Source organism: Melanotaenia boesemani, chromosome 18 (genome assembly GCF_017639745.1).
Source record: "Melanotaenia boesemani isolate fMelBoe1 chromosome 18, fMelBoe1.pri, whole genome shotgun sequence".
Taxonomy (NCBI): Eukaryota; Metazoa; Chordata; class Actinopteri; order Atheriniformes; family Melanotaeniidae; genus Melanotaenia; species Melanotaenia boesemani.
Genome location: NC_055699.1, coordinates 1,433,316 through 1,448,718, shown reverse-complemented (window position 1 = coordinate 1,448,718; position 15,403 = coordinate 1,433,316). Strand labels below are relative to the sequence as shown.

General features: G+C 41.0%; 1 protein-coding gene across 5 annotated transcripts in view; it reads right to left on the bottom strand.

The window, feature by feature from the left end:
• The window catches only part of unm_hu7910 (un-named hu7910), a 38,207-nt gene that overhangs the window by 10,846 nt on the left and 11,958 nt on the right, over window positions 1-15,403 (bottom strand). For 2 of the 5 annotated variants that reach the window (XM_041968854.1, XM_041968855.1), the window contains 5 exons: window positions 4,404-4,454; window positions 3,194-3,304; window positions 2,340-2,372; window positions 1,997-2,032; window positions 500-544 (listed from right to left, as the gene is read on the bottom strand). In XM_041968854.1, the coding sequence (XP_041824788.1) occupies window positions 500-544; window positions 1,997-2,032; window positions 2,340-2,372; window positions 3,194-3,304; window positions 4,404-4,454 (276 nt within the window). Of the gene's footprint in view, window positions 1-499; window positions 545-1,996; window positions 2,033-2,339; window positions 2,373-3,193; window positions 3,305-4,403; window positions 4,455-5,236; window positions 9,432-11,299; window positions 11,333-11,442; window positions 11,491-12,051; window positions 12,091-12,183; window positions 12,235-15,403 lie in introns of those variants that run through there. The other 3 variants (XM_041968851.1, XM_041968852.1, XM_041968853.1) reach the window with 3 other exon arrangements.

Genomic DNA, 15,403 nt, shown 5'->3' with positions numbered 1-15,403 from the left:
TAAAAACATAAAATTACAGAAAGAAAAAGACCAGAACAAAATAAATACAATCAAAATTTAAATAAATGACTAACAAAACATAATATGATACAAATACATAAATAACAGGAAAAAAAATATATATAAAAAATTAAAAGAAATAAAATGAAAAAAAGTTTTATCCAAAATTTGTGACAATACGTGTAAAGCGGTGAAGAGCCCCCCGTCCCCGCCCCCCGAGATAAAAACCACTTTAAGCTCAATACAAAGTAAAGTTATTCAAGAAAAAAGATGGTGTTACATAACTAGCTGTAAACGAATCCATACTGAATTTAGTCGAGCTCGAATTTGAAATAGGCTGTTGCAAATCGAATCAGGAAGTTAGTGAGGATACCCAGCCCTGGTAGCTTCATGAAACGCTGCATCACATTATCATCATCATCATCATCATCATCAACATGAGCCACACAACCAACTCAACGGACTGACAACGTAAAAATAACACCTGAATTTAACTGACCTGGAACAAAGTCGTCTTCAGCGGGTGGAGGCAGAGGAACAGCAGCTGGAGAGAAACAACACCCTTCAATAACGGAAAACACACAAGCTCGCTCTCTCTCTCTCTCTCTCTCTCACACACACACACACACACACACACAGTAATATCTTCAGCTAACTGATAGCAGGAGACAGACATGATGTCTGGATCCAGGTGGAAGGAGAGGATAAAGATAAAGATTTCAGGCTACAAACGTTCTGTTAACCCATTATTTTCTGCAAACTTTCTGTGGTTGCCATGGCAACGAGATAAACATCAATCAGCCCATGGATTGACCTTTATGTGCTGATATGAGAAAAGTTCAATCTTGGAAGTGAAGGTGTATGTAGGCCTAAAACTGAAAAAATATAGACAATAAATAAATAACTAAAGAAATGAATATATAAAGAAATAAGAAGATTTAAATTATATAAACTATAATCCATCCATCCATTTTCTGCCTGAGTCGGGTTGTGGGGGCAGCTGCCTAAGCAGGGAAACCCAGACTTCCCTCTCCCCGGCCACATTCACCAGCTCATAAGGAGGGATCCCGAGGCATTCCCAGGCCAGCCGAGAGATGTAGTCCAACAGTAAAACACCACCCGGATTTAGATTAGGGGGGCCGTTCCTCCCAATCACGCCCCTCCAGGTCTCACTGTCATTGCCCACGTGAGCATTGAAGTCCCCCAGCAGAACAAGGGGGTCTCCAGAAGGAGTGCTCTCCAACACCCCCTCCAAGGACTCCAGAAAGGGTGGGTACTCTGAACTGCTGTTTGGTGCATAAGCACAAACAACAGTCAGGACCCGTCCCCCCACCTGAGGCTATAATCAATGTATGAAATGTGAATTAACATAATTCTGCTTTAATTTTCTTTATTACTCATATTTACTTAGTATTTTGTCACTATTTTATATTTCATTCATTAATTTTATTCATTTTTGTCTTATGTGTGTATTTATGGACCTATGTTTGCTAAATAAATTATACAGAATTTTATTTTATTTGATGATTATATCAAAAACAACCTGTAACAGTCTGTTAAATTAAACTAGTATAATAGCTACCTGATAGGAAGTACGGTTCTAGCTACTTTCTGCTTCATTCTTCATCCTGATCAATCAAGAGGTGAAAGCTGAGCTTAATACCCGCACCGAAGGAGAAAATAAATACCATCACAGCTTACAGTTAAATACTAAAGTTCAGTTATGGGAAACTGTTGTTTGTATTGTTTAGATATTTTGGCAACTTATGACTAAGTTTATCTATTGGTTGTTATTTGTTTGACTCAAGCTCGACAGAATCATTTGCAGAGATGAAACCCACAGGGTGATGTTTCTGGGTACTAAACTGAAGACAGAGAAGGACAGATGTCCATGGTCTTAGAGACGGAGACGTAAAGGTTCAGCATGCAGACAGATCTGATGCAAACAACGGGGGTGAGCGCATGCAGCAAGCCACTCAGCCGCAGTGAAACCAACCTTGGATTTCAGACTCCACGTCCTGAGATCCAGCCACTGAATCAGACACACAGAGGCCACAACGTTACTGTCGTCATGACAACATGTCAGCCACTCAGCTGCTCATACAGGTGTCAGGCAGCAGGTGAAGTGTGCATTCAGGAAAGCTGCTCTGGATACAAACTGCTTAGATACTGTGTTGATCATCATACAGCACGGCCAGATAATCCAAACCAGGAGGAAAAAAGCTTTAATTCAATCATTAAAGACGGTTTCAATGTGGAGATCATTAAAACTGAGAAAAGATTAATTGTATAGTTTATTGACTGTATTAGGGTTAGCGGTCATGTGACTAACTCCTTACCGTGATCATCTGGGATAGATGTGGCCCTCCTTTCTAAAGTAGACACAGACAGTTTGAACTCAACACATATCACACGTCATTTATTTTTCCTGCTTATTAAGAATTAGATTCTTTATTGGTTATTATTATCTTTATTGGTTGTTGTGTGTTTATTTCCTGCTGCTTCATTCCTGCTTCCTCCAATATTGTCCTCTTACGAACCTCTTTCTTTAAAGACACACTACGTATCTTTCCGACCTTAAAACTTCGCGTTCTGGACTTGTTTGATGGCAGATTATGAGCATTTCTGGAGCCGTCGCTGCCCAGCGCCATCCTGAGGCTGAGAAACCTCACCATACAACTTCTAGATCCGGGACGCTGCGTGATGTTACAGATTCACTTCATGCACCGTGTGACTCTGCCTTTGAAATGAACCATGGAAGTCCTGGTAGTTTCCATGGAGATAAAAGAGGTTTTATAATGAATATTTATTCTTCCACTGTTCACAATCTTGGGCTTCACTTCTTTCTGGATCCTCACGGCGCTTCTAAGCGGAATTCGGGGGCTTTCCCTGGATTTTCCTGACCTTTGATAGAGGTGTCCACCATCGGCATTAGCTGATGGCTTCCTGAGATATTTACCAAAACACCTGGAATATTGTGCAGGTTGACTTTTTTAGGTTTTGCTTTTGTACAGTTCCTCATTAGACATTACTTTCCTCTTCCGAGCTGAGCTGGGCTGCTCTCCCAGCTATGTGTTTTGGGTGTGTTGTTTCAGACACGAGGCAGAAAACACTGGCTTCAAGAGGAAGAAGAGGTTAAATTTAGTCTATTTTTTGTGGTGTAAACACGTGCTAATGCTAACTGCACACACACCTGATGGCGCCTCTTCAGCTGGTGTTGCAGACGACGTGGCCTCGACTGGCTCGTCGTCCTGTTGCTCTCCTGCTCTCTGATTGGTTGTTTCAGCCACATGTTTGCTGGTTTCTTGAAAAGTGAAGGACAAAAAGGAGCAACGGTGACGATGATGATATAAACTTAAATTCAGCATGGACATATTCATATTTATATATTTATCCTGGAAATGTTTGCTTTTAGGCCAGCAAAATGTTTTTTTTATTTTTGCTCTGAAAAAGTATTCAAACAGTCGTCATGGTTGCAGAAATATATTATTTCATTAGGAGTATGCCATTTTAAAGCCTAATAAGGAAAACTAACTGGCTGAACCTCGGCAGAGAAAAATACTGCGAGTTTTCATTTTAGAGAGAAAATCTTACGAACAATCCATTTGTGTTCAGACTTTTTGTAATTGTGCTGTTATGAACTTCAACTTTTAACAGTAACTCAGGCCTGGAGAGTCTGAGATGCAGCTGCTGGGCTTTGTGGAAGTTTCTCTGAGCATTGCAGGGTTTGGTACATAAAGAAAGGCTAAATGTACAGTGCCTCTGCTCCTTATTTTAGCTTTTAACGACCACATGGGGCAGTACTAAAAAATTTGCCTCGATTTTGTTTTTCCTGTCGTTTCCTAACTTTTTGTTCCTAGCAAAGTACACAGCAGAAAACTGAGTACTAAAAGTACAGACTGTAGCCTGAGAACGTTGTTACAGACGATGCGTTCGCACTCATGAGGGCGACATTTCGGGAGCTTTACTGTGTCGTCAGCCAGAGTTGGGCCTTCCCAGCTCAAGTTAACTTTCGGCCAAGCAGCGTTCGATCGCTGCGCTGCCAGCTCTGCCAGCTGTTCCAGCTGTGAATGGTTAGCCTTTTGTACGTCTGTTCGAAGTTGTTGGTAAAAAGCAGTGAGTGTGAGCAGCAGCCTGTCTCTGGTGGTCCTGCACAGCTGCCAGCGTGAAAGTGAAGCCGGGTGGAGCTGAAATGACGCATTGGGTGGAGCTGCAGGTCAGGCTTTTGTTACCAGTTTGTGTTGTGGGAAGTGGGACTGGGATCAGCATTACTGGACACACCCTAAGGTCTGAATTCATACGTGGTTTTCTCAGGTATCAGGTCAGTGTAGGCTCAATTGTTTTTGGTGTGATAATACACAGCAGCTCCCACAGGGTGTGTGTGTGTGCGCGTGTGTGTTTACCTGCTTTCTCAGGTGAATCTTCCACATTCAGCTTCTTTGCTTCTTTCAGACCTGTTTAGAGTCCAAAAAGTGCCACAACTTAAAAAAACACATGCAAAATCTAACACCAACATCTTTGTTTTACCATCTTTGTGAGGACTTTTTCCTGACATGAAAGAGCTAATGAAAAATAAACTGACCGTCTTTCTGAAGTCAGTCACCCTTTTACCTGCTGCCAGTGAGATCTTTAGGAGGTGGGTCTTACTCTTATTTAATCCATCAGTGAAGATAAAGGCATGTAAATTTAGCTGAGAATAAAAACTCATGGTTTGTGAGGTACTTGCTACAGACGGGCTAAGAAAACATCGTTCCTCCATGTTCTCTCCAATCAGAGAAAACTTAGGACAAACTAAACTAAGATGGGTGAACTGATGACCAAAGAACAGACTGAGGAAATATTATAACACTTAAAATTCATAAACCATGGCGGCATGATGCATGAGCTTCAAGTATAGTCAAAATAAAGCAGTTTGTTGTTCGCCTTTAATTCATTTCAGAAATGGCTCTACAGGGTGTTTTCTTTTTACCATTAAAGATGCCACAGAGAACTCAGACTATTGTCAAAGTAGTCCAAGTCTGAGTTCTCCGGCACCAGAACTAGCAGCAAGCCTTCCTGTGTTGCAGACACTAATGAAAGAATGTCTGACACTTATTCTGAAGTGGGATGAATAACATGGCCTCTACATTCAAATTCAGAGCTATAAATGCCGACTCAAGCTTTGCATGTTTTGTATTTAAATTTCAATCAAACTGCACCAGAATTTGTTTGATGCGTACTGAGACAAACCTGTTTCAGAGTCTTGGTGCACATCAGCCAGTCTCTGTTTTCCTCTACTGAGCCTCAATCACAGAGCAGACATCCCTAAGATTATTTAAATCAAATTAAAATGTGTAAAGTGCAAACACACTGCCTGTAGCTTTGACTCTCTTTGTCTAACCTTTTTAAAAGCGCCTCCTATCCTTGGTCTTGGTGCTTGTTGAGGAAATTATGTGGGAACACAGCATCTGTACACAAGGTCAGGCTGAAACATCTGGAAAACTAATCAGTTTCTCTGATGGGTGAAAGGTTTTTGTCACTGATAGTTTGAGTCATGAAAACAAAATCAGACTGTTTTACTTCAAGAAAGCTGCTGAAAGTTGTCCAGTTTAAGAGCAAGCTGCAGCGTGCATACTGTATGATACAACCACTGGTCGACAACAGTTTAATGAGATGAACATGAGGATATCTCAGGTTAGGATAGAAAGACTAATAATCTGATTTCTACATACGTGAGTCTAATCTGTTCAACATGCAGCAAAAATTGCCCATTCGTGCATCTTTTACAAGATCCAGTTACTCCTGGAAAACGTTAAGGTAATATAATGATTTAGAGAATTATTAATTAATAAATTTTGTTAAAGTGAAACATATACACACCAAAAAAAGAGTTTTTTCACTCTAACAGGTGTGAAATGCATGAAAACAATAGAAGAACACCAGCATATGCATCATGTTGAACTGATATGGTTCACAGTTAACAGAAAACTCTGAGTTAAAACAAACGGCAGTGAGGAGCTCAGGATAATGTCTGTGTGGAGGAAAATGAAGCCGATAAGAGCTCAGGAGGAAGCAGTGCTAGAGGCCGATAGGACTGAACAGAGGAAGAGGAAACAATCTTCATTACTCAGAAAATTCTCAACACACTAGAATTTTTCCCACATTAATATTTCCTATTACATGATCAAGTAAAAAACAAATCAAGGACTTGAAAAACAACATTTATTATTCAAAGTTTAAATCCAGTTTTAAAGCCCTGATGACAAAGATCCCCGGTGGAAACAGCCAAAAACACACATGGCAAAAACACTGCAGCTGTGGCCAAGCTACGAGATAATGCTAACAATGTCATTCATTTGTAAAAAGTCCTAAAGAAGACATTTAATGAGAACTAAAAAGACATGGAGATATAATCCTAAAACACACACACACACACGCAGCATCTGAAACATACTGTTAAATGGTTCAGTGTCACACAGCACAGCCACATCTATGTGTTTAAAAGGGCACAGAAAAGAGATAAAGACTGAAGTAAAGGATGAAACTTTACAACTTTTCTTATTCACTTCTATTCTTCATCAAAGCCAACAAGGAAACTGGAGAAAGACACTAAATACATCAAGCACAATGTTTTCATTTATTAAGTTTTTTATTTAGATTGGTGTCTAAGATCATTAAGATCTTTCTCTAAAATTTCTGTATTAATTTCCAATAAATTCTACTAAAATTCTGACATAAATATCACCAGACAGACTTTTAAATTGTTTATCTAAATCTTTTTGGGAATAGTCAACTAAGATTTCATAAAGGTGATTTTTTGTAAACCATTAAGTTCAAGAGACTTTAATTAAAAAACGAACATATTTTCTTATGAACACAGAGGTTGATTCGTGAGTGTCAACTGTCATATTTTTCAAATTTTCTTTAATCAGAGCCAAAAGTCTGCTTGACTTTCCTTGACTGTGTTCAACACCAGCTGTGGTTTAACTAAGCGGTGCAAGTCCTTTATGATTTGTACCATTTCTAAGACCTATTGCATCACTTTATGGTAAAAACTCAAAACCCTGCTGTATACCATCTGATATTAGTCTTTTGCGCTCTGGTGCATAAGGCTTGCTCTACAATAATTCTGACATTTAACATGGTAATAAACCACACCTTAGTTATTTTTGTTTTGCTTTGGGTTTTATTCACATTTTTGTCAGAGGGCAAAATAAAGACTTCAGTTTGCAGAATAATTCTTGGGTTGGGCTTTAAAGCGTTAGCACATCGTCCCTTCACTGTTTGGTGGATACAGGTATTTGGAGGCTGGATAGCTCAGTTGGCTGGGCATCTGTTTCCCAAGGCAAGACCCTTAAGGCTACTGCCTATCCACCTTCAGATTTAAGTCGCTGTGGAGAAAAGACTCTGCTAAAGACTAGAATAGAATAGGTACAACGGCCCTTCTGACCAAACAAATTCAGCAAAAACCATGTGAATCAGCTTCTCAGCCTGGTGCTTAATCACTTTTCCATCTCTTTCATTGATCTGGTTCATGGTTGTGGAATCATGACCCTTCCACCAACTGTGATGCCTTCACTTTGCATTCTTCTTCTCAGCTACGACACTCTTCTCCCTCCTGACTGCCGTCGCGCTCCCTCTCTCAGCCTCTACTACAGGAGGCTTCAGCTGGGTGGCGTTGTGTTTCCTTTCTGGAAGCTCTCGTCTCTTCACGTCGTTCTTGGTGATGTTTCGTTCCCTCTCTGCTCTCTCCTTTGCCAGCCTCTCCGCCTCCATCTTGTCCCGCAGAGCTTTCTCTCTGGCTAGTTGCTGCTTCTCCATCAGTTCCTTCGCTCTATTCATGTTTTCCCTCTCAGCCTTCTCACGTTCAAACTTTTCCTTCACTGCCATCTCCTTCTCCAGTCTTTCTTTCTCCCGTTCCTTCATCATTTGTTCCCTCGCCATCTTCTCCCTCTCTTTCCTAGCAGCCATTTCTTTCTCTGCTTTTACCGTCTCGACACGTTCTCTTTCTTTCTCTAACCTCTCCTTCTCCTGTGCAATTCTAGCTCTTTCTCTGGCAATGCGTTCCCTGTCCTCCTTTTCTTTTGACACTCTCTCCATCCTCTCTTTTTCTACCTTCTCCTTGGCAATTCTTTCCCTTTCCTTAGCAATACGCTCTCTCTCTAGTCTCTCCCTTTCCGACCTTTCTTTGGCCAAACGTTCCCTCTCCAGTCTTTCTTTCTCTCTAGCAATCCTTTCTTTTTCTTGTCGTTCCTTCTCTTGGGCCATACGTTCCCTCTCCAGCCTTTCTTTCTCTCTAGCAATCCTTTCTTTTTCTTGTCGTTCCTTCTCTTGGGCCAAACGTTCCCTCTCCAGTCTTTCTTTCTCTCTAGCAATCCTTTCTTTTTCTTGTCGTTCCTTCTCTTTGGCCAAACGTTCCCTCTCCAGCCTTTCTTTCTCTCTAGCAATCCTTTCTTTTTCTTGTCGTTCCTTCTCTTTGGCCAAACGTTCCCTCTCCAGCCTTTCTTTCTCTCTAGCAATCCTTTCTTTTTCTTGTCGTTCCTTCTCTTTGGCCAAACGTTCCCTCTCCAGCCTTTCTTTCTCTCTAGCAATCCTTTCTTTTTCTTGTCGTTCCTTCTCTTTGGCCAAACGTTCCCTCTCCAGCCTTTCTTTCTCTCTAGCAATCCTTTCTTTTTCTTGTCGTTCCTTCTCTTGGGCCAAACGTTCCCTCTCCAGCCTTTCTTTCTCTCTAGCAATCCTTTCTTTTTCTTGTCGTTCCTTCTCTTGGGCCAAACGTTCCCTCTCCAGCCTTTCTTTCTCTCTAGCAATCCTTTCTTTTTCTTGTCGTTCCTTCTCTTGGGCCATACGTTCCCTCTCCAGCCTTTCTTTCTCTTCTTTCTCTCTAGCAATCCTCTCTTTCTCAAGTTTCTCCTTCGCCAATCTTTCCTTCTCTAACCTTTCTCTTTCTCTTGCGATGCGTTCCCTCTCTATCCTTTCCCTTTCAGCTTGCTCCCTTTCCATTCGTTCCTTCTCCTGTTGCTCTTTCTCTGCCTTTTCCTTTTCTACCCTGGCAAGGCGCTCTTGCTCTATCCTTTGTTTTTCAGCCCTCTCCAGTCGTTCCTGCTCTTCCCTGGCAGCTTTTTCTTTAGCCAGTCTCTCCATTTCCTGTCTCTCTTTTTCTGCCTTTCCCTGAGCCATTCTCTCCTTCTCCATTCTTTCCCTTTCTTCCTTTTCTTTCTCCACCCTCTCCGCCTCCTTTCTCTTCCCCTCTTTAAGTTGCTCTTGGGCCTCTTCCAACACCTTCATCTTCATGCCCCAGGCCGCCTCCCTCTCCTCCTCTTCCTCCGCCAGGAAGGTCCTGATCTCGGCCAGAGCAATGCGAGCGATCCTCTTCGCCTCCATCTTCTCGTGGATCATCCTCAGCTCTTTTCTTAAAGCCGAGCGCAGCTTGGCACCCCCAATGCTGGGACGAACTGATATTTGAAGTAAAATGTTTTAGTTGAGGAGCTAGAAAATATTTTTTTCCACCAACACACAGCAACCAAGGAAGGGCTTGAAGATGTTAAGAGGTATTAGTGTATGATCTTTAAAAAAAGTTAAAAGTTACAAAATTCCATTTAGTGATGTTAAAAAGTGATTACAGCTTCAACTATAACTGACAAGTCAGGACACAATAAGAAAAAATAATCTGGTCCTTACCGGAATTTTAAAAAGTAGAATAAGAACAGAATAGAAAACGCAATACACTGTGTAATCATCCACTCAACAAATACAAAGACAGCATTCAGTGTGTGAAAAACTAAGTACAAATAAGTAAATGATTTAATAGCTTGTGAAACCACTTTTAGCAGCAATAACTTAAAGGTTTTTCTGTATGATGTTATCAGTCACTATTACTCTCAATTATCTTAGACCAGGAATGTCCAAAGTCTGTCCTCAAGGGCCGCTGTCCTGCAGGTTTTCGAGATTTCTTGCTGCAGAACACCTGAATCGGATTAATAGGTCAACGAGCTTGGACAAAACTTGATAACAAGCTGTTATCAAGTCATTGGATTTGAATCAGGTGTGTTGGAGCAAGGAGACTTGTAAAACCTGCAGAATGGAGGCCATCTAAGACCAGAGCTGGACACCCATCTTAGACAATCAACTGTTGGTGCCCATCTGTCCAGGAAGGTAATTTCCAGACTATCTGGAGTCCATCATTCTACAGAGAGAATAATTATACACAAGAGGAAAACATTCAAGACAGATTTTAGTCTTTTTAAAAGTGGGCGTCCCAGAGATTTAAGCCCAAGGTTAAACCGTTCAACGCTCAGAGAAACTACATCTAAAGACCCAAGAGCTACATCTCAGACTCTCCAGGCCTCAGTTCGCATGATAAATGTTAAAGTTAATGGCTTGTTTGGAAGGACTGCAGGAGGAAGCCTCTTCTCTCTAAATACAGCATAGCAGCATGGTGTAGGCTGGCATATTTACTTCTGAATAAACCACAAGACTTCTGGAACAATGTCCTTTAAACAGATGAGACCAAAGTGGAGTTTGGTCAGCATGGACAGCAGCATGTTTAGAGAAAATCAAACACAGCATATCAGCACAAACACTGTCAACTGTTAAGCACGGTGGTGGAGGGCTGATGATTTAGGCGTGTTTGGCAGCTATGGGACGTGTATAAGAAAGTATTCTAGAGTCATATATGACCCACACACTGAAAGTGGCCCACAGAGCAGGACAATGATCCAAAACACAGCAGCCGATCTACAACAGAAAGCCTGAAAATGAAAAGAATCAAATGTTGATATGATCCAGCTGAAGTCCAGACCTCAACCTGGTTGTAATGGTGGGTTGGGATCTTCAGAGAGCTGGGTCGAAATCAACAATGCAAACCTTAATGAAGTGGTGTCGCTAAGATGAGTGGGCCAAAATTCCTCCACAACCATGTGACAGACTGATAACATCATACAGAGAAATTACTCCTCAAGGTTGAGTAATAAGGCAGACTTAGTTTCTCGTTTTTGTTTGGTTAACTATTAACACAGTAATATCTTGTGTTAAAATTAGTTAAAACCTTAGAATAGAAAAAGTGTGCATTTACCTTTTACCGTTTTATAGTGTTAAACTCTTATTTATTAACAAATTCAATTATCTTAGACATGATCAATTTCTTTGATCAGTTCATTTCTTTTTTCTCTTTTTTCAAAGCACGACGAGACTAGTTAGTGTGTTAATCAGAATCACATTTTTAAGACAAGTCTTAAGCTTTTCAATCCATTGACCTGCTTCTGCAAAGCAACCTGAAAGAATCGGTGGGTTCTGTGGACATGCATCAGGCAGGTTTTACTACCTGTTGTTGTGTTTGCTTTATCTCCAGCTTCTTCTGATGCAGAGGGCAGAAACAACGTTTGTTCACACGATGATATGTTGCTGCGGAAGTTAACTGATTTGTCATGTTCATACAACCCACACAGACGGATAGGAAGACGCTACCTTTCGAAAGTTTAACGTCTTCATCAGTGTCCTCTACCATCTTCTCTTCTAGGATGACACACATCAGAGTATTGGACACTAAGGTCTGCATGTCGATAAGTCAAATCACATCAACACACCAGGCGCACAACACACTCAAAGCAAAAGGTCATCTCATCTCATTATTACTGCACTTGCCAAATATCTTAAACACATAAAACTTTGTTTTTATTCAAAGCACGTTGCAACTAACATCCTCCTACTGAAACTGTAAGCCAGGTAGTTCACACTGTAGATTTATACAACTTATACAGCTCAGACTGAGCAGCTGTGTTTACACACTGAATGTTTTCTAATATTTTGAGGCATAACTCCACATGTAGCACAATGATTTTAAGAATCATTTTGATGATTCTTAAATCATCGCTGCAAGTAAACTGTGCACAAAGTCCACAGTTCTACACAAGCTGCATTTTTACCATTTTATCCATGACTTATGTTGTTAAGGATGCTTTTTAGGTTTAAGAGGGTGATAAACCCACAACCCTGACAGTTTAATGCCTTTCTCTGCTCATCCCGCCACTCAGTGTCACATTACGTCATGCAGGATGACAAACACATGGACAGTACCTTTACTTCTACCTCTCTTCTTCACGTCTTTCTTGTTCTCTACAAAGTTCAGAAGCACACAAACCTGTCAGGTCAGCTGAGTGTGAAAGATTGACTGGATTTAAAGGTGCAAACAAACATGGCGGACGGTACCTTTTCCCAGCCTGTCTCTTCGGAGAGCATGGCCTTTTAACTTCTTCTCATCTGAGCCAGCAGACAGGGAAGGAAGTTAATAAAAACTACCAGGAACGGTAAATAATCTGCATTAAAATGCAACACTTCTGGTAAACCCTAGAAAATGGATTTAAAAAGTGACCAAATGAGTTATTTAAAAACTTTAAGCAGGAAAGTTAAAGTGCTGTAATGTTTTCATCATATTAGAGCTGAAAAACACACACGTGCAGACACACTGCCATCAAACAGCAGGAACAAATCGGTTTATTTTATTTTGGTGGGTTTTAGCATTTTAATCAGTGTATAAGGTAGAAATCACACTTGATTTAGTCCGTGCATTTAAATATTTTAGTTGATTTTTAAGCCAAGTGAACACGTATCCTTAAATATATCGATTTTTATTGTTACAACAAATAATACATCATGAATTCACATATCAGGCATCTATGAGTTCGTCATAGAAAACCTGAACAGACTGAGCGTGGCCTCACAGACTGATGATTTCTTCTTTTGACCACAGTGACAGCAGAGATTTCATACGGCAGTTACACTTTTACACAGCTGTACAATCCCAAAGAAACAAAAACTGAATCAGTCGACGTGCTGAAGCCTCAGCTGATCTCAAACCCCTCTCCTTAAAGTCGGTGCTGGTTTGTCTGGACCTAAACGCATCGCCCACAGGAGCCGAAACAAACAACTACTGCGCACGCTTCCTGGACAACGGCGTTACTACAGGTGGTGCAGGTGTAGTTACTGACAGCGTCGTCGTGCAACAGCTCTCAGAGTTTTGCTATTTAAAAAGGAAATTAAAAAAATAAATAAAAACAAACCAGCTTTGTTGTCCAGGCTTTTTCTTCTTTTATGTAATGATTTTCACTGTTAAACACACCCTCATCCCAAAGCTGAAAAGCTGTACTACAAACTTCATTTCTAGAAAAGTTCCTTTCAGTCCAGTTCAAGTTTTTATTGCATTTCATTTTCTAGAAATGGGAGCCTTTTGTTCTTCCGTCCTACCAATCTAAACAGACCCTCAATGCTTAATGAACCATATTTAATACGTACCATTTCTGAGACATATTTCATCACCATTTGGTAAAAACTACCTTGTTATCTCACAGCTGTTTTCTGCCCACCGCTGGATACCTTTTGGACTAAAATCATTCTGTCACACGTTACTAAAACTGTACATACATGCAAATTATTTTGTGTTTATTTTTCTTTTGACATTTTGTCAAAGCGTCAAATAAAGACTTTCTTGAAAAAGTCCCATTTTCTGTCCATCATTTCTTGGGTCAGGTGTTAAGGAGGCGGCTCTTATAAATACAGGAGCTCAAACCTGAAGTGCTGCAGAATGAAAACATTTTGCTTTCATTAGTATTGAAGAAAGTAAATTTGTTGAAGTAAATTCCAGAATTTTCTAAGTTGTCCTGACGACGTTGACAACATGATCTCTGACTTTTAATAAGCCTTTAACAGCCCTACGACAGGTTTCTGAAGATCTCCACACGAGTCAGGACACGAAGCTGGATCTGCTTCGTTTACCTGATAAATAGTATGTAGATGAATCCATGGTTGATAAAACTGTCTCAGTTTACAGCAGGACTGCCCGATAAAACGTTTAAATAGGTGTGTGCAGAAAATATGTGCAAACATAAATGTAAATACAGTATTTGTGATATTTCATGAACTGGCCCCTGCAGTAGAAACCGGAGAAGAGAACCTCACACTGCCATCTTCCTCCAGCTGGACCGGGCTACACTGCACCCAGTCTGGTCCTCACCGGTCGGACCAGGCAGCCTCGTTACAGGCTGCAGCTCTGCTTCCTGTCCTCCTACTGGTTCTGGAGGTCCAGTATGACCCCTTTAACCTCCACGTCTTCCGAGGAGGTCTTCTCAGCTGCTGCCTCCTTCCCCTCCTCCTCATCCTCGCCCCGCTCTACAGGTGAGGACACTACTTCATAAAGGAAGGTGAAGAAGCCATAGATCCAATCAGAGCCCTCCTCAGCTAAAATATTAAGAACCTCCTCAAGCGACTCGGCATTCGAACTACCACCGCCATCTTTGGTCAGGCCTGACGAAAGAGAGAGGAAGAAAAAAAGGAAGGGAGGAGGAGAGGAGGTGAAACGTGAAGGAGAGGAGGATGGTAAAGTAAATTAAACCAAAGCTGGGAATGAGGAGGATGGATGGAGGAATGGAAGGAAGAAAAGCAGGCAGGATGGAGCGAAGGAGACCAACAACAAACCAGGGTAAAAATAAAGGATGATGATACACGACAGGAGAAAGAGATCGAGTTAAAACTGAGCCACAGACATTAAATCAACATTTTCTCTGTCTCAGTCTCGTCAGCTGATTTCTGACAATCTGCTACAATGATGGTCAACATCTTCCCTGCTAACACAACACACACCACCCATACGATCCGATTTCCCATTAACAGGATGGTAACAGTGGTTAAAGGAATCAAATTAAAAGCCATTAACAGCTTAAAAGGTAAAAAGTTAGCAAAATATCAACTATGTGCAGAGCGAAACTTATAAAAAGGCTGAAATGGACAGTCAGTGTTTTCTCCTGATATGGAAGCACAATCACCGTCAGCCACATCTTTAAAACATTACGACGAGAAACTGTGTGTGTGTGTTCAGAAAATATGCTGAAATAAATATTACAGCAGTCATTTGCTCTCAAAAAGGTTTGTTTTCATGCTCATTTTTTTCGTAGGTTGAGGAATAAAGTTTTAGCCAAAAGTGAAAATTAGTCAAACTTTCCAGAAGAACATTGAACATTACTTCTCAGACTTCAAATATGACCGGAAGTGACTTGATAATCTGTTAAATCAACAGGACTCAGTCAGTTTTCTCTCCTGCAGACATCCAGTACTGGTCAGAAGTTTTGGGACACTTTCCCACTGGATTTAATGGGAACGTCTTCCCAAAATCATGACTTGTAGTGAACAGTAGTGGCAGAGCACCGTGAACACCAGATAAGTCCTGATAAGAGCCTCATATGCTTCCAGTTTTCCCTCAGAGCAAACTTAAAACCTGGTCTTTCTGGTTTGGCCACCACTACGCTGATACTGGTGCAACAGCAGAACCAGCTCTTGGCTGGGCCAGAGAAGGTTATGAGTCTAACCAGACCAACCACCAAGTTAACCCCTGAGCCTGTCTGGGGGGTCAAATCATTTAGATTTTACACTCATAGAC